The following is a 25291-nucleotide window of genomic DNA, read 5'->3' as shown; positions in this document are numbered from 1 at the left end:
TATAAAGATACTGTTATAATTAAATTATATGATGCTTACCCTAATGCTTTATATTCTGTAAGCATATTAATCTTAGCTGTTATTTGCTGCTGTTTTTGTTAAATTTGTTTCTGATGATTTCATATAGATGTGTATATTGCTTTCTGATTATTGTCATGTTCACTCTCTCTTATCTCTCCTACCACAATTACTAGCCACTTTAGTCCTCTTTCTACATTTTTTTTTTTTTTTTGGTTTTTTTCAAGACAAGGTTTCTCTATAGCTTTGGAGCCTGTCCTGTACTAGCTCTGTAGACCAGGCTGGCCTCGAACTCACAGAGATTCACCTGCCTCTGCCTCCCGAGTGCTAGGATTAAAGGCGTGCACCACCACCGCCCAGCTCTCTTTCTACATTTTTGTCTTTTTGTTTTGTTAAATGAACCACTGAGTTGACCAAGAGCCATCTACGTGACTAGGAATTTGTAACCATCTATTAGAGCTTACCATCACTGGGTAAATAACTGAAGACCACATCTGACTTTCCCCCAGGATTTACCAGTAGACCATAGTTCATCAGGGAGAAGGAGGGCCACTGGGGCCTCTAACCCATCCATTGTTGCCATTTGACGGGCCCAGTGTGCTCAAGCCCATTTTGATGTGAAATCATGATTGCATTGATTGAATCTTGCTCATCGCAGGTTTCATGGCATTTCTCACTGTGTTTGGGCCTTTACAGTGTTTCTGCTCCTCCTCAGCCAATCTTAGTGGAGGTGGTATGAATGTCCCATTTACGGTGGAGCACTTTAGTGTCACTTAGTTTTAGTGTTTTGAACTGCCATACATCTCTGCATTCACCAATGTTCATTGCAAGAGATATTTCTTTGATTAAGAATGAGAGTAGCGCCGGGCGGTGGTGGCGCACGCCTTTAATCCCAGCACTCGGGAGGCAGAGCCAGGCGGATCTCTGTGAGTTCGAGGCCAGCCTGGACTACCAAGTGAGTCCCAGGAAAGGCACAAAGCTACACAGAGAAACCCTGTCTCGAAAAACCAAAACCAAAAACAAAAACAAAAAAACAAAAAAAAAAAAAGAATGAGAGTAGCATTCGTCTAGGGGTATACATAAAAGTACTTAAAAGACAACTTGGCCCTCAATTTAGCTAACCAACAGTAATAAGTTCCCCCCTCTGCTGTGGGTTAACTGGGTATACATTACCAGATATGAGTTCCCTCTTGGTGGGCCGGCCTGGAAACTGATCAGAGTGCTTGGTTGCCCCCATTGTTGCCGTGATGAGCACATCTTGCCCAGCAGGTTGGTATTGTAGTTCATAGGGTCTTCCTGTGGGTATTGATGGTTATTGATGCCTTTTCTTCCCCAGCAGCCTGCACTGCATCCTCTGGCACCATGAAAGCTGGTCAGCAGGGAAGAAGCTTACAGTCCGGTTCCAGTTTGGTTTCTCTGTATCTTGCACCCAAGGTGTGTGATGTCTTCAGCAATAGATTTTTTTTTTATCAGCTAATTCTGATGGACAGTCAAGAGGAATGACAAGAGCCTGTATTTTGTAGGGAGCCTCTGGGGTCTCTCCGACCAATAACATAAAGGGAGTCTCCCACAGCTGACATGATGAGATTTTTGTTTAATAACCCATGGCTACTAGACACAAGCTTCTGCTGTTTTGTTGTTGACAAGTATTAAGAGAGATTTAAGAAATGGAGGAACGGGGGCTGGAGAGATGGCTCAGCGGTTAAGAGCACTGCCTGTTCTTCCAGAGGTCCTGAGTTCAATTCCCAGCAACCACATGGTGGCTCACTACCATCTGTAATGAAATCTGGTGCCCTCTTCTGGCCTGCAGGTGTATATGCAGACAGAACACTGTATACATAATAAATAAAAATTAAAAAAAAAAAAAAAAAAAAAAAAAAGAAATGGAGGAACACAGAGGAGAGACTAATCCCTATGACATGATGTTAATTGTTTGTTTATTGTTTTTTTCCAATGATGGAGACCAAATCTGGTATCTTGTACTTGCCAGGGAAGCCCTCTACTGCTGCACTCAATCCCCAACCCAAGACATGTTAATTAAAAATAACAAAGTTAGTTAACGTGTTATTTTTATTCAGTGACTTTATGCTTTCTTTAACGTATGACTATGTATAAATCCAAAATGAAACTTACACATTTTAATGCCAACATCAATTCCCTAAATTTACCAGAAGGCATTTGGAGACAGTAGGAAACCATGTTGTTATGGTTCATTGTTAGAGTTCAGCTTTGTTACCTGTATAATTAAGTGCATAACAGACTTGCTTTCTCTTCTCTGTTAATGTTAGTTTTCCTCATTGACCCCTTTTTTATTTGTTGTGAGTATAAAAATACAGACTTTGTTTCTATGAGAAAGTACTTTTGTATATCATCTATTTATATGTATATATATTATCTATATATAAACATACTCTGTTGTTTTGAGACAGAGTCTGTGTTTTTTAGATTTACATACATTCCAGCCACCCTCGCTTTTCCCTTTACTTTAAATGCTCCTTCTCTTCCTTCATACCTGTGCTCAAATGATACCTCATCAGGAGGTGGGACTTCCTGGTCTTCCCTTCTAGAGCAACAGCCCTAGCCATTCTCCATCCTGCTTCCTTTCTTCATCTTTTTTTCATTTCAGTACCTGATAAAAACATTACAAAGCTGCAGATTTTTCAAAAATAATGATAGTTTGAAATTCTTAAAATTTTCTCTTTTATGGCAACTAAGAGTTTTAAGTAACCCCCAGAATCTCTGAAGGTTTTTATTATATGCACAGTGAAGATAATTCTGCATGCTTGGGGAATAGAAAGAATGAAAATCCTAAGAATGTTGTGAAAAGAAAGTTGAGAAGAAAGGAAATTGACTTCCTATGCAAATCCTTGCTCGTCATTTGCCAGAGAACTTTTTTTTTTTTTTGGTCAAGGCCTACCCAGTACTGTGGAAAAATCTAGAATTCTAGATAAAAAGGAGTAGATGTTTGTTCTGAGAGAAGTCAGGCTTTATTCCCGTCCAATCACTGTTAAATTTCTACTATGTGACATTCACTGTTCTAAACAACCTCTAAACCTTTAAGGAACTGTAAAGGCCGAGTTTGGGGAGATATACAATTTTAGACAAAAAGTATATGATATGATATATCATGATAAGAAGTATTGCTAATTATGAGAAATGAAGCAATTTATAAGACTGTGAAGTGAGCAATATAGAAAGGACTGGTAACTGGATAGTCATGGAAGCCCCTCCACATTGACCAGAGTGAAATGATAATGTAGCATCCTCTAGGATCCCTAGAAGGAGGTTGGGCTAGTCAGAGAGAATCGTCTGTGTAAAGATTCTGGGGTAGTAACTTTATATGGACTGAGCAGGTTGTATGTATATATTTAAGAACACACAACACGTAACACTAAGTAAAGAAAAGGAGGCCATGGATTTGAAAGAGAGCAAGGGGGTGGTACACAGGAGGGCTCTCAGAGAGGAAAGGGGAGGGGAAAATGACACAGTTATAATATCACAAATAAAACCATTAAAAGTAAGAAGATTATAGGGTGGGCGAGAGGGTTTGTTTAGGATCCAGTCAGGCTATGCAGACCGAATCAGCAGTAAGGAACAGAGTGGTAGCAGATGTGAAGAGGGGCCGCCCGAACTGGAGAAGCCAGTGCGGCCTGGCATTGTAGTGCCTTCGATTTGGAAGAGACTTTGAGCTTTTCTAATTCCAACCATTCTGAGACCAACATTGTCACCTCATGCTTAGTGGACCGTGTGCTCTCTATTAAGGGGGTGGGAGAGACGGCTCATCAGTTAAGAATGCTGGCTGCCCTTCCAGATGACACAGGTTCACTTCCAGCACCCCAGTGGCAGCTCACAACCATCTCTAATTCCAGTTCCAGGGGATCTGATGCCCTCTTCTGGTCTCCATAGGCACTGCATGCATATGTTGCAGAGACATACGTCATGGAGGCAAAACATCCATACACATAAAATAAAAATAAATAAAATCTCAAAATATGTGTTCGTACATGTGCACATTGAGGAAATTGGCTGATAATTTTTAAAAACGTGTTTGTGATCTGCTAATGTGGTCTAATCCACACATTTAAAGATGAAGTTCAGCTGAAACGGACTTAAAGGCAGTATGTCTTCTGCTCATTGTAGCATTCCCACTTGCTTGTGTCAGAATGTGGTATGCGCATCTGTATGTACGCACATCTGTATGTATGCTCCGCTGACCCCATGCTGAATTAGTTCTAGTTTCTCAATAAAGGGAAGGACTTAAGATCTTTAGTCAGCCCTAAGTAAACAATAATACATCCAAGCAATGCTAAATGGACTCAGCATGCTGCATTTATGTATTTATTTATATGTGTGTGTATGTGTATAATCATAATTAAAAATAGACCATGAATTTGAAGGGTGGAGTATGGGAGCGATTAGAGAGAGGGGAGGGAGGGGGAGTTATGTAATTACATTGTGTTGATTTTTTAAGAAAGAAGCTGGTCGGTGCTGTACCAGCAAATGCCCCATCAGTTGTTCTACCATCCTCTTCTCTCCTCTTCAGTTCCCTTTTTAATCCTCTTTTACTCTTTAATACCCTATTTCTATAGGTAAGAAAGATAGCCAAGAGAAAAGATGAGAGAGAGAGAGAGGACTAGACATCTGAAACCCAGGAGAGAAAACTGGGACACTTCTGCGTCTGAGAAAGAAACAGAGGTGTCTGCCCCTGCCGGTCACCTCTGCGCTCTCCAAGAGCCCTCTGCCCTTTCTAGGCGCGAGGCCCCAGGGAGGGCAGCACTGGTAGAGGTCCTTCCATTTCCAGTCATGTGCCTTGGGGACTTCCCTGTGCATTCATTCTGTCTCCTGGATCTCTGGGGGGGCTGAGAAGAGCTCTGTAACCAGGCTACTCCTAGTGTCTGCGTGTCCCAGTTGACTCATGGAACTCTTTGCTTAGAAGACTATCCTAATCACTGTCTCTGTGTATAATAGCTAAATTCTTGTGAGTACAAATTTTAAAAATCCACATCTTAAAGAGGTTTAATTAGCCGGCAGCGGTGGCGCACGCCTTTAATCCCAGCACTTGGGAGGCAGAGCCAGGCGGATCTCTGTGAGTTCGAGGCCAGCCTGGGCTACAGAGAGAGTTCCAGGAAAGGCGCAAAGCTACTCGAGGAAAAAGAGAGAGAGAGAGAGAGAGAGAGAGAGAGAGAGAGAGATTTAATTAAAAGTTACATAACTTTAGAGACCTTTCAAGGAGCTTGATGAGATTAATAGAAGAGCCGAAAAAAACTATTGTATATATATATATATATATATATATATATATATATATATATATATATACACACACACACAGGTACTCTAGACTAAATCTTTTTATTTATCTCACAAGGAAGTTATTCTTGAAATAGCTAGTAGACTTTTTAAAAATTGTTTTCTTCTCGTATCTTTGGTTTAGGTGTTAGGAGGCAGGTGAAGAGAACTGACTGACATTCACCTTCTGTGACAGTGGATGTTTGAACCCAATAATTTTATCAGTGGCTAAAAAGCAAGGCTTCACATGTGCTTGAGGATGACCTGGGAAAAAGACAAAAAGTTCAGATTAGGTCCTTTTTAATGTGAGGGATTAGAAATTGTTGACCCGACGTGGCATGAAGAGGACATATTCAAACCAAAAGACAACCACTTTAACTTAAATCGGAATGGGAGGGAAGCCTGTTGCCTTCATAGTTACTGTCATGGACTGTTGAAGGCTGCGCTGTGTTTATAGCTCTTCTTGTAATACTGTCCTGTGGCCCTGTGTGGTGACACACGCCTTTAATCCCAGCAGTAAGGAGACTGAGGCAGCGGATCTCTCTAAGTTCCAAGCTAGCCTGGTTTACAGAGTGAGTTCCAGGACAGTCAGGGCTGTTACACAGAGAAACGCTGCCTCAGAAAAACAAAACAAAAAACCAACCAAACAAAAACCCAAGAATTTCCTGGGGTTTGTGAACCCTCATGGTGACTCAGCTCCACGGTAACAAGGCCTGGGTTGAAGGTTTTTTGGTGTTTTTATCTTAGAGCTCTGTATTCTTTCTAATGCACCATAGTCAGAGCCAAGATGTTTAACTTTTTTTTTTCTTTAATTCTAGGGAATGACTCTTCAGCTTTCACGTAGCTGTACAAAGACACTTTAACTTTGGTTTTGAAAACCTTCAGTTTCTAGAAGATAGGAGTGACACACACAGGCTTTTTGTTTTGTTTTTGTTTTTGTACAAAAAGTCATGATTCACATGGTGCCGTTTGACTAGGCACTTTGCAAACTTATGATTTAGCTCAGGATTAAATTGATGAGGGTACCAGCTATGGTGACACGTAACCATAGTGAACACTAGGTGGCGCTCCTCCATCACTGGATGATGTCCTTCTTGGCTCATCTTCAGTGTTTATTAATTTTAGTCATATTGGTGTGCCATTCAGATGCCATCCTTGTAGAAATCAGAAGTGCACACCACCACAGACTGTCTCGTAAAGTGAAAGAGAAACTTTTTCTTCCCAAATAAAAGAAAAATATAAATAATGAATTCTGTTGGATTAAACTTGAAAATGGTATTTTTGAACTTTGTTTTGCTACCAAAATGTTGTTTGACTTACTGAAAAATAAGTAAGCCTTTAATATAAAATAATTTCTGAGTTATGTGAGATAATGTAGGCAAATGCATGGAAGAAAATACTATCCTAATACATACCTCTTCGGGTAGACTGATAATGGATGTTATTTACACTTGCTGGTATACCGAGGCTTTGATCACGGTGCAGAAGGATGTTCGTGCTTACAGCCACTTGATCCCTTACCGTCACCACGCCATTTTCACCAGTAATGAGTATTCAGCTGTCCTTTGCTCCTGACAGAAATGCAAATGTAGTCAGTAGTGACTTAGGCCGAGTGGTGATAGTTCCATGTCTAGAGCCTAGCTGGACACAGCTATGAACACCTGAGTGGAAGAAACGGCCTAAGGGATGCGTTGCAGAGTCAGAGAACCTGCCAGAGCACGTCCAGGCAGCAGAAGTAGGGCTGGCAGCACCAGATTGCTGCTGGGGGCTCACCAGGGTGCACGATGGGAACTGCCAGACTCAGCTGGAGTGAAGGGGCCGGCTGACAGGAGCTGTGGGCTTCAGTGGAGCTCGGCAACTCCATGGGAGCTGCCCAGGAGCTGGGAAAATAAACATCTTCCCCCCAGTGCTCTTCCTAGACCTTCGGCCATTGTCTCCTAGCAAATCCACGTGAAAGCTACAAGATAAAGGAGTCCTTTGGTGAAGTCCATGTAGGTCACTGCCCAGTGCCGACTATAGACTAGCTGATTGAAGGTCCGGAGGGACAGATGGAAAATGTCCAGCACTTAGATTTCCAGGCCTAGTGGTGTAGTGGTTAGGGGAGAGAGAGTCATTAACTTTTATCCCCAAGTGTGCTTATGACCTTGATGATTGCAGAGCTTAGAGATAGCGTTTATATTGGTATTTTCTTTGCTATCACATGGTTTATAGCCCAACTGGAGTCAGTTCTGTAATTGAATATTAAGTATAACTAGTATATGATTACTTTGGAGTTATTGTCTACATGTGTTTAGAGCCAGCGTTTCCGTTTGTCTCAGACCCATTTCTCTTTGGGTGTTGTGGTGAGTTGTTGACAAGCAGTCCCTAAGGGCAGTCCTTGTCCTGGCGTTTCCCAACACTGTGTCACTGTGTTTTCCAAGGTGCTAGCCAGGGAAGACATAAGCAACAGGGCAGTGGGGGATCTTTAGATTCTTCCTGGAAATACATAATGAAAAAGTTACAAATATTACTTTTGAGCCTTTTAGGATACGGAATATTTGATTTTTGCCATTTTACCAAGATTATCACACATTATTTATTTCTTTGGACCTTTATTTCAGTATTTATTTGATGTTTTAAAGGCCTCAGGACTACCCATGTCACCAAGAACTTTCAAAAGAAGTCAATGATAGTCACTATCTTCTAGAAGCCTGTAATCTGGTTATAGGGAGAATTTTAATTGCACAAGCCTACCAGATGACAAGCCAGTGTTTTACTGTGGGAAATTCGTCTGTCCCACGAGGAAACAAGGGTCCTTATAAATCTGGGCCGGGTGACAAGTCCCAGAGCTCTTGCCAACTCACTTATCTGCACTTCGGTTTCCTCATTGTTAATGTCCCTTTGATATCTGGGCCTCCGAAAATCAAATCCCAAGTTCAGAAATACCCCTTGGCTGGAGTTGGTGTGGAAAGACTTCACAGGAATTGTGTTTGCTTTAAGGCGTCTGAAGCAGTGTTTGCTTTTGATTTTCAGAGAGCTTTCCCTTAATACGAGCGTGTGACTTTGGTTTTTCACATGGCAGTGACCTCAGAAGTCAAGAGATTTTTTTTTTTTTTTTTTTTTTTTAAAGGATAGGGTTCAAAAAGAAGTTTAAAAACAAAAGCCTTTTCTGGATGGGTACTTACTGTGACCGTGGTTCTTTCAGCTTCTCTTCACTCTACCCTTTAAAAAGTGTAAGCAAGAGTGAAGGTGATTGTGCATCTGTTAGCATCACCTCTGCAGGAAACACATGAGTTCGTGTGTCGTTTGTTTTGTTTTGTTTTTCGGTCTTTTTAAGACAGTGGTCTTAGTAGATAGCCCAGACTGGCTAGGAGCTCCCTGTGAACGCAGGCTGGCTTTGAACTCAGGATCCTCGCCTTTGCCTTCAGAGTCCTGGGATTTCGAGTGTAAGCCCACCGTTTGCTGTTGCTGCTGCTGTGCTGTTTTAAGCCACACAACAAAAACTGGTCTTGAACTGGAGCTCTGTCTCCTCGGCTTCCCCGGTGTTTGGATTTTGGAAGTGCATCTTGTGGAGAATGAGTACAAAACAAGTTATTGCTTAAAATCTTGCTCGGTTGCCATGTTTCCATTTCCTGTGCTTACTGTGCCGTATCTGAGCGTGGTAGGAATTGCTGGCTTGTTTGCCTACTGTGTCTGGTAATACATTTTTAATGATTCACTATATTCTCGGAATGTTCGAGGCAAAATGAAGTTTGTTCTTCGGCAGCCACTTTTTGCTCTGCCTTACTGGAAGCAGCTGGCTGGAGGCGGCAGGTTCTCAGGTGCGGCCGACTTCTGATGGAGCTGGATAAAGTCATTCAGGGCGGGTAGAGGCCCAGAGGCCCAGACTAGATTAGTAGCCTGTTGAACTGTAACCTTTATTGCCTCAGAAGCTAATGAAGTCATGGAGAAGCTTATAATTGTTAAGACAGATTAAGAGCAGGTGCCGATTCTAAACATGCAGATTCTGAAAGTCAATTTTTAGCTAGTTCAAGACATATCTCTATGATATATACATCCATTTGTGTATAATATAAACAAGGAGCATTTATGTATGAGCAAAAATGTCTTATTGCCTCTTGTGAAATATTTTTACTTGAAATAGAGCAATAAAATGCTACTGTGTGTTAAAATCTGTGTATATTCAGTGCTGCGTTAGACTTGTGTCTGAGAGCATGGCCTGATTTTTGTTGCTGTGTTGCTGTTTTTGCTCTAATGGAGGAATGAAATGACAAGATGTAGCTGCCAGTACTGAAGCTGTAAGTGCTGTGCCTATGGACTGCCTAGTCGGACTTTTCTTCGAGGCCTCTTTTCATCTTTTCTTTTCCTTTTTCACATTTATTGATGTGTGTGTGTGTGTGTGTGTGTGTGTGTGTGTGTGTGTGTACGGGAATCAGAGGACAGCTCTCTAGAGTCCGTTCTCTTTTTCTATCATGTGGGTCTTGGAACTCAAACTAAGTCCATCTCTGCTTCTGACAAGCTCCTTATTTGCTGAGCCATCTCACTAACCCATTTCACCATCCTACGGAGAGGGGTTAAGAGCATGTGCTCTGAAATCCAGCTGCCTGGGTTCACCTCTGTCTGCAGGCTCTGTAATCGTCTTTGTAAAGGGGAAACTCTAGTACTGTCCAGGTAAAATGCAGAAGGCTTCAGGCCAGTGCCCGGTGGAAAGTGCCGCTTCTTTACACCGTTGGTTTCCTTACAATGTTGGACTGTACGGATTTGTTTATGTGGGGGGTATCATGGTCCTGATGTCTTAATTTCAGAAATCGCTTCTTAGAATTCACAGCATTGGCCACAGAATTGTGTATAAGGGAAGAAGTTGATAAATGCTTTTGGAATGAATAATGATTACACAAATTGAGTTAGGTCTGTGTATTTGAACTGAAAGAGATAAAATAGACATTGAGTTCTTATAAGAATCAAAGATTTGGAGGTAGAACAATAAGTTGAATCTCTGGACTATTTTAATCTCACTTTTCTGTTGGAAAAATAGGTGTTTAGTTAGAATTATGTATAAGGTTATTAGTGTGCATTATTATAAACACATGTATATTATCGTGCATACATTATAAATCATCTGTAGTAATAAAACTCTAATGAGCTAGCATAACACTGAGTAGAGGTAGAAATATTGAGATCTTTTTCAGCCTTCAGGAGCACATCCAGTTCTCCCCAGATTCCTGGCTTAGGGAAGGTCACTTTGCCAGACACTTCATCCCATACTGTTGTTCAACCTTGCTGTGTCCAGTTTCTTCTTCTGGAAAATGGCAACTTACTAGGGCTCTCATAAGGATTGTGTAGTGTTACATGGCAAAAACGTACAGTGCCACTTCGTGTAAGGGCTCAGAGCTGCTGTCATTTTTTTTGTGGAGAGGAGTGAAAATTTCTTGAGAATGTTCAAGAAATTATGAACTTTTGTCTATTTTAATATATTTTTATTCCTAGACTCTTAATCTGTTACTCCAGTTATTAGAGGCTACACTTTCATGTATGTCTAAATGTGAGAAGTTGTACCTTCAAATTCAGTAGGTCTAATGTACTGTCTTCATCTGTTCCCCTGAAAGTGTCTCCATTCTCTCATTTACTTTGAGTTGAGTTGAGATTTTGAAAATCTCTCTCTCTCTCTCTCTCTCTCTCTCTCTCTCTCTCTCTCTCTCTCTCTTTCTCTCTCATCCTCAGATTTTCCCTGCCTCTCATTGCTTAATTGCTAATTTAACATGTGGTTTTTTTTTTCAATCATCCTTCCTGTCATCCCTCTTAGACATGAATTAAAGTAGCTAGTCTTAGTTGATCTTTCTCTTTTAGACACCCTTTTCTCCAGTCTCTCTGTCTGTTCATCTATCCATCTATTCATTCTACTGGAAAATTTACTGAGCACCTAGCTTGCCAGGTTCTTTTCTAGTCCCCAGAGATACAGTTTTTGTTGTTGTTCTCAAGAGTGTGTGTCCCGATTAAGATAAATATTAATCATGACCCTCTTGATCCTGTTTTTTATTTATAATGTTCACTGACCCAGTGATTCACTGTTCCATTTTGTCTTTAAAATCTAAGCACATTGTTGATCAATATTTTTATGTTCTTTGTAAGATCTCAGATTTACAGTCAGACCTGTGCTCATCATTAGCCTGGCACTCTGTGGCTTTTGACATGGTGACTATGTTAGTTATACGTTTTGTTGCTATGAAAAAATACCCAAGGAAAGTGACTTAGAGAAGAGGTTTAGTTTGGTTTATAGTAGGAGGACACAGTCCATCATGGTGAGGAAGTCATGGCGGTCAGAGCTTGAGGCAAGTGGTCATGGTATGTCTGCAGTTAGGAAGCAGCACCAGATGAATTCTGTGCTCAGCTTCTTTTTGCCCTGTTCATTCAGGTCAACATGCCAGCCTAATGGAATAGTCCTGCCCACATTTAGGATGGGTCTTCCTACCTTAACTAACCTAATCTAGAAACCATCTCCCAGACAGACAGCTAAGGAAGGTATGTCTGCTGGGTGAGTCCAGCCTCTGTGGAGTTGACGATCCTAACCTACTCTAGCTGTCAATCACCAAGCTTACCTCTGGATCATTTTTGTACTGTTTTTCTTTTGTTTCATTCATATTTATCTTAATTTCCCCATTTGGAATTCAGATAAAGCTGACTTTAGTTTTTACTTCTACACACACCCCTTCTCTCATGCAGGGCCCAGGACAAAGTCAAGAAGCTATTTATTCTATCCATTATTAATCTTTCTATACAGTGTCTGCTAATGATCATCTCAAGGGATGAGCTCCATGCCATCCCCATATTTTATGGGGACTTGAGTCGAGGGTTTTTGTTACATTATTAAAAGCAGAAAACTGATGTTGAGTTTTGATAAGAAGAACAAGGAGTAGCATGCACTACACCCTGGCAGTCTCTCCCTCTCCTTCCTGTCAGTATCGATGGAAGTTGACGGAGGGTAACCCAGTCATGAAGAATACGAATATTTTAAAAGTTCGGTTTAATAGGACTGGGGTGTGGCACAGCAGTTGAGTGCTTGCCTGGCATTTACAAGGCCCAAGTTCAATCCCCAGCACTGTAAAATAAATAAATACATAATAAATGTTTGGCTAGGATATCCTAGCTCCTTAAAGTCAACTGAATTACATTTGTTTGTTTGTTTCTTTATGTACATAGAGTAATGAAAATAGCTTGCCTCAGGAGGCGCCAGCGCCGATACTCACCACTGTCCCACCAGCGCTGCACCTAAACTTGGACTGATTGGTAGAAACTGGGTGAACTGTGACATATGTAGGAAAGGAGAACTAGTCAAAAGTTCATTCTCAGTCTTTCAGAAAATGGGGAAATATAATGAATATGATAAGCTTACAGGGAATTTTAAATAAAGCAGTCATCGTGGAGATGGAAATTTTAAGTGACACAAGTTATGACTCACAGGTTCAAGTAAAATAAACATTAGCATACTATGCATTTGAGACTTGACATTTCGTTGCTAAATTTGTTCTGTGGAAGTGATTGTTCTTGATGGTTAGTCCTTCATCTCACTGAGGGATCATGGTTGCTTCACTGAGCAGTGTTTTAGATGTGTTCTCAGAAAGAGTGCTTCCTTTTCAAATGGGAATTATAGGCAGAACTCTGTTCTGTGTAGTTCTACCTCAATAGTGCCATCCACAGCTTTCCTACATATTTAAATGAGAAGCTTATGTGTTCCTGTAATCACTGAACTTGGGAGTCCCAGTCACCTCTTTGTTTTCAGGCAGTATCTTAGTCTATTTGGGCTGCTATAAAAAAAATAGCTCATAACAGCAGGAATTCATTTCTCACATTTCTAGACCAGGGCAGGTATCTCAAGACCAAGGCATTAATAGAGTCAACGTTTGACAAGGACTATTTCTTTCTTCATAGGTAGTGCTTTCTTGCTGCAATCCAATATGGGACCAGAGTAAGGCAGCTTTCTGAGGCCACTTGTGTAAGGGCAGTTGTAGGTGGAGGGTTTTTTTTTTTTTTTTGAGACTGCCAGCTGGCTCCCAAATAACCACTCAGTGACTTATTACTAATTATAAATGTTTGGCTGATAGCTTAGGCTTGCTACTAGCTGACTCTTACATTTTAAATTAACCCATATTTCTTACCTACCCTCTGCTACGTGGCAGTACCCTTTTTCTACATGACACATTCATCTTGCTTCTTTTGGGTCTACTCGAGATTCCTGAGGCTCTGCCCTTCTTCCCAGTGTCCTCTCTATCTTCCTGTCCCACCTATACCTCCTGCCTAGCTACTGGCCAGTCAGCTCTTTTATTAAACCAATCAAAAGACGCCTTGGCAAAGACATATCTTCACAATGTACAAAAAAATCTTTTTTTTCATAACAGGTAGTAAGCCTTCAAAGACTGCACTTACTCATAACACCTCACACTGATTACTAGGTTTGTAACATATGAATTTCATGGAGATACAAACATTCACACCGTAGCAGGCACCTAGCCATTGCATGTGCATGGTGGGTCAGTAGCCAAGATGATTAAAATATCTCTCAGAAATTAATCCTGCAGCTCTTTGTATATACAGTTATTTCCCATTATAGTTTGTTTTGAATTTGGTACATTTATGTTAGTAGCTGATATGTTACTTGGTTCCTATTGGGAAACACACACACACACACACACACACACACACACACACACACACACACATGGTCCTTGGAGGGAATGGTAAGGAGAAGATGTGCCTTGTGGGAGAAGACTGTATAGAAATAGGAGATGGTAATGCAGTAGTTTTGAAAAACTCTTGGCCTTGTTTTGTAGGTTATACAAACAGTCTGGGTGATTCATTATCAGTGTTAAAAAAATAAAAGGTCGGACTGGAGAGATAGCTCAGCAGTTAAGAGCACTGGCTGCTCTTCCAAAGGTCCTGAGTTCAATTCCCAGCAACCACATGGTGGCTCACAACCATCTATAATGAGATCTGGTGCCCTCTTCTGCATGCAGACAGAACACTGTATACATATTAAATAAATCTTTAAAAAAATAAATAAATAAGCTGGGCAGTGGTGGCGCACGCCTTTAATCCCAGCACTCGGGAGGCAGAGCCAGGCGGATCTCTGTGAGTTCGAGGCCAGCCTGGGCTACCAAGTGAGTTCCAGGAAAGGCGCAAAGCCTGTCTCGAAAAACCTAAATAAATAAATAAATAAATAAATAAATAAACAAATAAATAAAAAGGATGAGGAGCTAGAAAGGTGGCTTCGTGGTTAGGAGCACTGGTTGCTTTTCCAGAGGACCTGGGTTCAATTCCTAGCACCCACATGGCAGCTCACAACTGTCTGTAATTCCAGTTTTAGGGGATCCAGCACCGTCAGACAGACACACATGCAGACAAAATACCAGTACATATAGAAAAAAAAAAATGAATGAATGGATAAATAAATGGTCAATACAAAAGAAAATATGTTGCGAGAAATTTTTCAGTAATTTTGCTAGGTGTACATTGGATCATAAAGTAAAGTTAGTGTTACAATAGTTTAAAGTTTGTAGGTAGCTGGGGAGATGGCTCAGTCATTGAAGTACTTGCCTAAGCTTGCATCCCCAGAACCCAAAACAGCAACAACCTCCTCCCTCCCCATTCTCTCCCTTGATTGCATTTCTAAATTTTTGGTCCTTAGGAGTGATGTTGTTAGTATTTGCTAAACTTACTCCTTATTTTAATTTTACTCTGCCCTCTTGAGGCTTTACCAGAATATCAGGCCCTGAAAAAGCATAGGGAATTTTAATAGGGATTCTATTACACCAGAAAATTGACACAACCTCTCTTGAGAAATCTTATAATTTATATTGACTAACTTGAGAGTGGAAGAATTAGTCTTCCTTGGGGATGAGACCCCTAATTGGTTATCCAATATCAAGTGGTCAACCTGTTATGCCCAGATTGTGGGGGCCCCTGAAAGACCACCATGGAGACTGAATCCCATATGTAAAAGCAAAGAGCCTTTATTTTCAAGCTCTGAGCTTGGTCTTTCTTGTCTGTCTGATACAGCAGTGAGAGCAGAGAGGCCTGAGTTCAGGCAAGATGGAATTTTTATCATAGCAGAGGTTGGGGTGAGGGGATTCCCAGGGTTCAGGACCCTAATTGGCTGACGTCTGTCTAGGGGTATCTATAGAACAGAAATTGGTGTGTGCTAGACTCAGGGACATCTGGCCACCTTATAAATGGTTGGAATGTTTGGGATGTCAGGTGCTTCCCCTTAGATGTAGGCCCTCCCTGGTTGGGGTCAGCTTATGGCTTTTCCTGGGTCTAGGTGTTGCCTGCCAGTAAGCCTGTCACAGAAGCTGTGTCTGGACCTCTAAGCCTGTCATGGCTGCTGTGTGGTCAAGCTGTTTTGGGCCCAACACAACTCTGAAATTATATACATACAATCAACACTGAATTAACTCAGCAGGTTGTATTTATGCATATATGTATATATGTAACAGTAACCACTAAAGAAAAGAGGGTAAAATTTGAGAGCAATTGGGGAAAGGTCGGAGGGAGAAGGAGTAATGTAATCTTTTAATTAAAAATTATAAAAGAAATAACTTGGAATGAAATTATTCCTTGAGATTTTACTTCACTTGTGAGGCATTAAATGAAAAATCTGGTAATTTCTTTGAAAACAATGTTGCATGCTTTATTTGCAATACCAGAAATCCTTGAACTAAAATGCTTTCTCATGTGTACATATTCGTTCTTTTTAAATAAAGTATAAGTTATTTTGTCATAAGCCCTGATAGAGTCCTTGGATTCTTGTCTGGCCCTACTATCCTACCCATAATTATTTTTTAGTTTTAGAGTAGCTATGTGCATTAGACTGTCTATTTTAGACAAATACACTACTAATAAGTACAGTGTATAATATGACTTTAAAATTTATGCTGGGCATGATGGCATCCTTTTGTAAGCCCAGGACTTAGAAGGTTAGAGGCAGGGAGGATCAACAGTCCTAGTCTTGGGCTATATGAGGTCCTATCTCTAAAGAGTAAAATAAAATTTAAAAACCATAAAATGAAATTACATTAACTGTATGAATGTTAAGTCTTTGCTATTATCATAACACCTTTGATTTCTGTGTGAAGCCAAAACACAGCGGTTAATTTCTCACGACTATAATTTGTTAATAGTAGTTTCATATTGATTAGTGTTATGATTTTTTCAGTAGTGCCTTGCCTATTTTGTAAGTTCAAATTATGAGACAAATCATTGTATAAGCAATTAAATTATAAAATTTTGAAAGAAAATTGCTACCTGAGTTTTTGGTAGAACATCTATGATTGTCTGGGCTTCCCTAGATGCAAAGGCATGGCCTTTCAGTTTACCTGCTGTAACCCCTCACTTCCCAGGATCCTGTGCTGATGGGGCATGAGTATATACAACCACGATGGGATGCACAGGACGTATCTAGTGGCTGGACTCTCAGATCGGATCTAAGGCCTCTCCTCACATGCTCCTTCCGTGAGGGAACTTGACAGGCCTCCTCATGATGCTTAAGTAATCCTCGCTGCTCTGACTGAGGTAGAAATAAAAGGCTGTTGTGTGGAAACACAGGGTTCCATGACCATCCTCCTCCTCCTGGTTAAGTCTCTTCAAGGAACAGTCTTGGGCTTAACCAGTAAGTGAGCCTGGGTTCAATCCCACCACCACCCAAAATAAAATGACTTAAAAAAACCAGAATATTTTTGATACAATGTAATGTTTGAATATTTTCTATAAAGTATTTCTGAGACAAACTGAAATATTCCATGAAGAGGAAGTGAAAAATCATTTCCATGACCATCAGGCACATTATGGAACAAACTCAGGGTATCTATATGTTTCTACTAGAATCAGGTTCTCCTTGAGTTCACCTGCAAGGCCAGAACCATGGAAGGGGCTGGGCAGTGCAAAGTGCCATTTCTGGCTTTGGATCAGTCACCTGGCAAGCTCTGTGATGTTATGCTAGTCATGTGCTAGTCATGTATATCCTGGAACTCAATTTCTTTGTCTGTAAAATAAAAGATTTGAATAAAATGATACCAAGCAATGATATCACTTAGAAAATGATAGATTTGGCTCACTGAAGTAAAAAAGTAAAATTTACAAGCTTTGAAAATGAATGTGGTCTGGGGGAAAGAGGGTGGGGAGAATCAGGCTCTCTCTTAGTTTCTGTTGTTTTAACAAAATATGTAAGACTGGGTAGCTTATAAAGAAAATATATTTATTTGGCTTATTGTTGTGCGGGTTGAGAAGTAGAAGAATGTGTCATGAGCATCTTTGTTCCATAGTAGACGATCAAAGAGGATGAGTGGGAGAGTTCCCTTTGTAACACCCACTCCCAAAGCAGCACTGATTCGTTAACCTGAGTGGAGACTCTTTAATATACTCCCTATGAACATCTCTTAAGAGTTCTAACACTTACTGCTATCACAATGGAAATTAACTTTTGGAAAGGGTTTAGAAGGGATGTGCAAACCTTAGTGAAGCCCACCTTGGGCCAAGTCTAGATGTACTGTCCTCATATCCCCAAATACATGTGAGACAAAAGAAGGGACAGTGTGTGTACTTCAAAAGGAAATCAGGAGGTAGAAAGTAAGCCAAGTTTGAATACAGTTTATACTCAGAGTAACTCCTTATTCCATAAAGGAAACAGTACTGGCTTGGGAGTTATTTTTCTGCATCTGTGAGTAGCAATTCCATGATATTTTGAAAAGATCTATCTATCTGTCTATCTATCTGTCTATCTATCTATCTATCTATCTATCTATCTATCTATCTATCTATCTATCTATCATCTATCTATCATCTATTTAATGAATGTTCTATCTCATTACACCTGCGTGCCAGAAGAGGGCATCAGATCCCACCACTGTAGATGGCTGTAAGCCATCATGTGGTTGCTGGAAGTTGAGCTCAGGACCTCTCAAAAAGCAGCCATGCTCTTAACCACTGAACCATCTCTCCAGCCCTCCATGATTGTTTTTATGTATTCATAAAAAATTTTTCATTGAGGTGAATCATGGTTATAGAAGAAACTGGCTACTTTTTCAAGATGACAGGAAGGATACTTTTTCCTTGTCTGTAGGTTCTATTGTAAAACTCTAGGTCAAAACTCTGAAAGGTCATACATACCTAAGAGCTTCGGAGTGCTTGAAACTTTTGGAAATAGTGGAAATTGTTCTTGTCAGTTTTTCTGTTTGGTGTTTACTTATCAGAGAGTAGTGCACGGAAGGCCTGTCTTGCTTCTGTTTCTCAGAGGTGAACACTTTTGTAGAAACAGTAGGTTTCTACAAAATGATACCTGTAGCTGTGTGGTCGCTACACATGTGTGTGGGTTCACGCGGGTCCATGGAATGAAGACACAGAGGCATCTTAAGAATGAATCTAGCCTACCGTGGCTGCAGGGGGGTGCAGCCTCGAAGGACTGAAGCACTAACCCTTTGCCTAGGGCAGTTTTATTTCTCTCCAATACAGTTTAGCCAGTTAATTTCCATATGCTCAAAACAACTTGAAAGGGGCTCCCAACAATACAATGCCAAGTGCACATTCCTCGATTTCTCAGGTGCCATGGTTTTCCGGGTTTCCTGAATCAAGTTTTGCATAGGCCTTTATATCCTTGGGAAACTACAAGACAGGATTCACATATTGGGCAGGAAGGAACACAAAAGGTGTCTGCTCAACAAAAGATGGATTAGGGCTAGGTGCTGCTCTCTGGAGTCAGGCCAGGTGCAGCTCAGCAGGAATGCCACTATGGATACTACTGTAAAATTACTAAGGAGAGAAAAGATGTTTACTACATTAGTGACAATAGTCTAAACTTGCTAAGTTCCCAAGTGTGGGATATTAAAACTTCTAGCAATGGAGTGTCTCAGTTGCTTATTGATAGTTTTTAAGTAAGCCTGACTTCAGAACAACTGTGAATTGTTAAAGTAGTCAGATCAGGAGCTCACATTCCAAGATTGCTGATTGAATTAGGACAATTGAATGGCCATGAAACAAAGATTAAACTCACCTTTGAAAGACCTAAGGTTATTTAATCAGAAACTAGCAGGACAAATTTCTAAGGGGAATAATTCATTATAATAGCAAAGATTGGCTTGTGTAAATATTTGGAAATCCTCCTTTTCTTTTTGTATGACTTACATGAGTGCTATGTGCTACGTGATGGTGATAAAGTTCTTTTCTTCACAGAACCAGAGTGAGAGGTTCGCTTTCATCGCCGAGTGGTATGATCCCAACGCCTCGCTGCTCCGACGCTATGAGCTCCTGTATTACCCCGCAGATGGATCTGTGGAAATGGTAAATGAGGGCTAGAAAGGTGGCTCGGTTGGTAAAGCACTGTCTCTGCACGCGTGATGACCTGAGTCGGATGCTCAGCAGTCAGGTAAAATGTCAGGCATGCTGGTGCCTGCCTGTAATCCCAGCCCTGTGGAAGTAGAGATGTGGGCCTTGCTGGCTAGATGGTCGAGCTGAATGGGTAAGCCCCAGGTTCAGTGAGAGGTCCTGTCTCAAAAGGTAAGGTGAACCAGGTGTGGTGGATCACATCTCTAATCAAGCAGTCAGGAGGCAGAAGCCGGGCCAGTCTTTGTTTGAGACCAGCTTGGTTTTCATAGTAAGTTCCAGGCCAGCCCGGGCTACATAGTGAGACTCTGTCCTAAAACAAAAACAAAAAAAACCCTCCCGCAAACAAAAAGCAAAACAAACAAATAAAAGTAAGTGAAAGGTTTACAACAAGCCCCCACGGTCGGCCGTGTTCGCATATGCCTGGCGGACACTTCCGCCTAGCCAGGTCCAGGTCAGGATAGCCATTTCCGGGTCAGGGCATCTCGAGTGACCAAGGTCCGTGACGTTCCACTAATCACGTAGGCGTGCAACATGGCCATGTGATCTACGCACTTGCGTGTAGTAGTGACGCTGATCTGTCCACGCCCAGCCTTTAAAATCTGGCGCCATGTTCCCGGTTCCTTCTTCTCCACACACGTGTTTCCTGCAGACCTGTTCACTCTCTGTCCCTTTACCTTTAATAAAACTTTTGTTAGCGGATTCTGTCGTGTTTCGTGACATTTCCTTGCAGGGTAAGAACACAACGCAGCCGAAAAACTAACATTAAGGTGTACAGTTCCTGAGAAGACCTGAAGTTCACCTTTGGCTTCCATACACGTTCCTGGAAGTCTACTCATACATGGGAGCTCACACACTGATAGCAAAGCTATTTCATATGGGACAGGAAGAAGAATAAGACTGCCTTTGATGTGGTTGATTTTGAAATTGCATTTGAAGATATATCTTTTCTTTTTTTAATTGAAAATAGTTTTTTTCATACAATAGATTCTGATTACAGATTCTCCTCCCCCAACTCCTTCCAGATTTTCCCCACTTCACGACCACACCCTTTCTTTCTCTCTTTCATTACAATACAAACAGACATCTAAAACACAAAATAAAAACAAATTAGAATATGACAAAACAAACAAAGAAAACGCCAAAGGAAAAGCACGAGAAGCACATGCAGACACTGAGATACACACATTCATCATACACGGGTGACCTGCCTGTGAGATCCACTGATGCAATAGTGGCACAAAGGTGTGGGAGTAACCAACCACTATCTGAAGAGAGATTTCTATTGGACTTCTTTTTTCTTGGTGTTCACTAATATATCAGTACATAAAGATAACTTTGTGCAGGTATTTTTTTTTTTCTGAGATACGTGGTAGACAGAATTGTACCACATAATGCAGACTAGCTTCTCACTTGCAATCCTGCCTCATCTCAAATGGGGTTATAAATGTGCACTTTCACACCCAAACTTGTTGCAGATTTCTAACCAAAGTATTTCACAAATTTTGACATTAAAAAATATAGGAACAGCTTAAACTTGGTGACATTTGACTGCAATTTCAATACATGGAATGCTGAGGCAGGAGAATCGCAAGTTCAAGGTCAGCCCGAGCTGTATAGTAAGACCTTGTCTCAAAACAAACCGGTGATGGCGCACGCCTTTAATCCCAGCACTCAGGAGACAGAGGCAGGCGGATCTCTGTGAGTTCAAGGCCAGCCTGGTCTACAGAGCGAGATCCAGGAAAGGCGTAAAGCTACACAGAGAAACCCTGTCTTGAAAAAAACCAAAAAAAAAAAAAAAAACAGACCTACCTAGAGAGATCTCCTAGTGAGCAATAACACTGGCTGTGAAAGCGTGAAGGTCTGAGCTTGAACATTAAGCACCTACATAGTAGCTGGGCCTTGTTCCATGTGATTATGCCAACATTGAGCCACAGAAACAGGCAGCTCCCTAGAGCTGGCCAGATAGCATAGCTTAAACAGCAAACTTCAGGTTCAGTGCGAGACCTTTTGTCAATAGAGTAAGGTGGAAAATGACAGAGGAAGACACCAGACAACCTCCTCTGGCCTTCTCATGTATGCATGTGGGTATGCACACCTACCTACATGGCACATGCATGAACATGCATATAATATACATGCACGCACACAAAGGTAGATAGATATATACAGAGAGACCCCAAATTAAAGTAGGACAACTGGTGTTTTGGATTAATCAATATTTGACAAGTGATTATAGATAAATGGTTATTATAGTCATAGATATTATTGTAAGTTGGTATCTGTATAAAAAGTCAAATTGAAGAGGATTTAAGAGGGTCCCTTTCTTTGCATTCCTTCATTGATAATCCCTTTAAAAAGTCAGCCTATTTGGGAGTGGAGGGCCTAGAGAGATGGCTCAGTTAAGATGCTTGCTGCTCTTATAGGTCCCAAGTCTGGTTCCCAGCACCTACGTTAGGCAGTTCCAACAACTGTAACTCCAGCTCCTGGCAAGCCAGTACCCTCTTCTGGCTTCTGCACTTGCACTCATGTGTACAGAGACACACAGAGACACACAAATATACACATGATTTAAATAAAATACATTTTTAATGAGCTTATCTAGTATTGGAATGTGTATGTAAAAATAAGGAATGTGAGAATCTGACCGTCTCTAGTTCATAGGTGCTGAAACAGCTTTGCTAAAATAAAAGTCTATTCAAGGTATTTTAAAGTATATATTTTTGTTATTACTAGATTGTATTTAGAAATAGAGATTTATAGTATAAAATATGACTTATATGTGTAGTTAAAAAGTAAAAGAGTGTAACTATTTTGGGTAAGATAAACTGAAAACTGTTTCTACCTCCCAGTATGGGTAACATTCTTTATAAGTATTTCTCATTGTGTTTGGTTCTAGCATGATGTAAAGAATCGTCGCACCTTCTTAAAGCGGACCAAGTATGAGGACCTGCGCTTGGAAGATTTATTTATCGGCAACAAAGTGAATGTCTTTTCTCGACAACTGCTGTTGGTTGACTATGGGGACCAGTACACAGCTCGCCAGCTGGGCAGTAGGAAAGAGAAGTAAGAACAGCTATGTCATCTTTTCCATTGAAACATTACATGTGACTTTGGCTACTAACTTCTGATTTCCCGTTTCTCGATTGGGTTATCACAGCATACTCTTTTCCAGTGACCCAATATAATGTCACAACATTTTTTGAATAGTTTGGAACTGATCTGGGATTTGTTCCTGACTAGAATAGCAAAGTGATATCCATAGTCTTGGGAGGTAATTATTTTTTGGGGGGGGGGGTGAGGGGGGATGAAAAGCTTTTACATACTCTATCATTTTTTATATTTCTCACTAAAATCTAAGACTATTTGAGCATAAACTCTTCTTCCTAAGGATAAGCATGACTTTGGGAGAAAGGAAGTAATGATGCATGAATCACTGTAATGTCAGAAGACAATGAAGTTATTTCTTGTGAAAATGAAGGCTTTGTGGAGTTGTTTGGTCTTGATGATAAAGGATGGATTGAATTATCACCCAGTTAGATGAGCTGGAGAAAAATGCTGGTCAAAGGAATGAGTACAAAGAAAGACACAGAGGCAGGAAATCCTGTCTTAAGTTGAGAAGAACTATTATTCTGCTTGAATAAGTTGGTGGCTACAACTTATAAAAGTTTAATTACTAAAATAATGATCTGAATAATTATGGTGGCAGTAGGTATGACTAGGAAATAAAGAGTGAGTGTGATTAGCAGAAATGGAGTAATGCAGGCAGGAGATGTAGCTCAGTTGGTAGAGTGTTTGTCTAGAATGGATGGAGTCCTAAAGGCCTGGGTTTGAGCCCCAGAACTGTATAAAATTGGGGGTGATGTCACATATATGTCATCTCAGCACTTGGGAAATGGAGGTAGGAGGATCAGAGTTCAAGGTCAAATTAGGTTACATAGGGAGTGTAAGGTCAGCTTGGATTACATGGAACCCTGCCTTAAAAAATAAAATAAGACAAGCAATGGTGGCACATACCTTTAATCCCAGTACTGGTAGGCAGAGATAGGCAGATCTTTGTGAGTTCAAGGCCAGCCTAGTTTACAGAGTGAGTTCTAGGATGGCCAGGGCTATTACACAGAGAAATCATCTCTCAAAAAAAAATCTAATTAATTAATTAATTAACAATAATAAAACTCCAAGACAGTCCAAGTCAAGAATGGAAGATTTAGGCTGGGCGGTGGTGGCGGCGCGCGCCTTTAATCCCAGCACTCGGGAGGCAAAGCCAGGCGGATCTCTGTGAGTTCGAGGCCAGCCTGGGCTACCATGTGAGTTCCAGGAGAGGCGCAAAGCTGCACAGAGAAACCCTGTCTCGAAAAACCAAAAAAAAAAAAAAAAAAGAATGGAAGATTTAGAAACTTCTGGGGTGAGATGGTGGATGAGAAGCTGCCTCAACATGATGCAGTAAGTAAAACAAGCCAAGATAACAAAGAATAGACACTGTTCCAAAGAGAGAAAGATTGGGAGAACATCGGAAATCACAAAGAAGAGATAGCTTGCTTTGGGGAATTTTATTCAGCTACAAAGAGTGAAATTCTGACATCTACAAGAAAGTGGATAGAACTGAAGGTCATTATGTTAAGTGAAATAAGCCAGACTGATGATAGATATCATATGCTTTCTTTAATATGTGGAATATAGGCAGATAGATAGATGGATGGGTGGATAGATAGATAGATAGATAGATAGATAGATAGATAGATAGATAGATAGAGTATAGAAAGGGAACTGTGGAGGAGAGAGGACTGAAGAGAGTAGGTAACAAGAGGGCATAAAAGAATATATATGTCACCAAAACAGACAGACTATTGGGGGCAAGGGAATGGGACTAACAAGAAATGAGTCACCATTGGGGAGGGCAGAGGAGTATAAAAAGGAACAGAGTATAATGATACGAAAATGTCACTATGAATCATTTTTTTATACTAACTAAAAAAAAATTTTTTTTTAAAAGAAAATGATGTCAACTGTAAAGTGTGGGTTGTAACAAGTTCATCCCAGTGGGGAGGAGTGGGCAGCACCCTGCTCCACTGTGGCTCCCTGGCAGAGCTGGCAAGAAGGGATGGAAGCAGGGAGGGACAGAAACCCCATCCACACTTTCAGCCGGGTGGCTCTGGTGAGAAGACACTAGCGTTGTCAAGTGGAATGTATATTAATGGAAGGGGACCACCCGAAGAGGGAGAGATGGCAGGGGTGAGGAAGGGCTGTAAGATGAGCAGAGTCCAATGCTGTATGAAATGATAATGTCATGGTGAAGCCCATTGCCTTGTGCAATAACTAAAATAAATTTTAATACCTGAAAAACAGAAAGACATGAGAATGAAAACACAGGAGGCTGGATAAGACCTGGAAGTGATTCCTCTCATTCTGGTTTACTTTATTTTTATGTCTTTTAAGTCATTGAGCAAATCTCTTTAAACATTGCAAGTGCCTAATTTGTGTCCGTTGAGTGACTTAATAAATTACAAACTCAAATTTATCTGCCCTTTTTTTTTGTATTTCCTTTCTATGCTCAAGTTATGACTTTTGATCTAATTGATAAGGAAGTTTAAGTTGCTTGTCACTAATGTGATCTATTATTGATCTTTATTCATAGAACTAG

General features: G+C 40.7%; 1 protein-coding gene across 4 annotated transcripts in view; it reads left to right on the top strand.

Annotated features, from left to right (window-relative positions):
• Nme7 (NME/NM23 family member 7) overlaps positions 1-25291 on the top strand; it is a 144155-nt gene that overhangs the window by 6137 nt on the left and 112727 nt on the right. For 2 of the 4 annotated variants that reach the window (XM_059280125.1, XM_059280124.1), the window contains exons 3-5: positions 1355-1452; positions 19501-19608; positions 22550-22716. In XM_059280125.1, coding sequence (XP_059136108.1) covers positions 1381-1452; positions 19501-19608; positions 22550-22716 — 347 coding nt within the window. In that variant the 5' untranslated portion in view covers positions 1355-1380. Of the gene's footprint in view, positions 1-1354; positions 1453-16707; positions 16946-19500; positions 19609-22549; positions 22717-25291 lie in introns of those variants that run through there. The other 2 variants (XM_059280126.1, XM_059280127.1) reach the window with 2 other exon arrangements.

The sequence above is a fragment of the Peromyscus eremicus genome, chromosome 15 (genome assembly GCF_949786415.1).
Source record: "Peromyscus eremicus chromosome 15, PerEre_H2_v1, whole genome shotgun sequence".
In the NCBI taxonomy this organism is placed as follows: domain Eukaryota; kingdom Metazoa; phylum Chordata; class Mammalia; order Rodentia; family Cricetidae; genus Peromyscus; species Peromyscus eremicus.
Note: the sequence above shows the minus strand (reverse complement) of the source record. Positions and strands in the feature narration are given on the sequence as shown.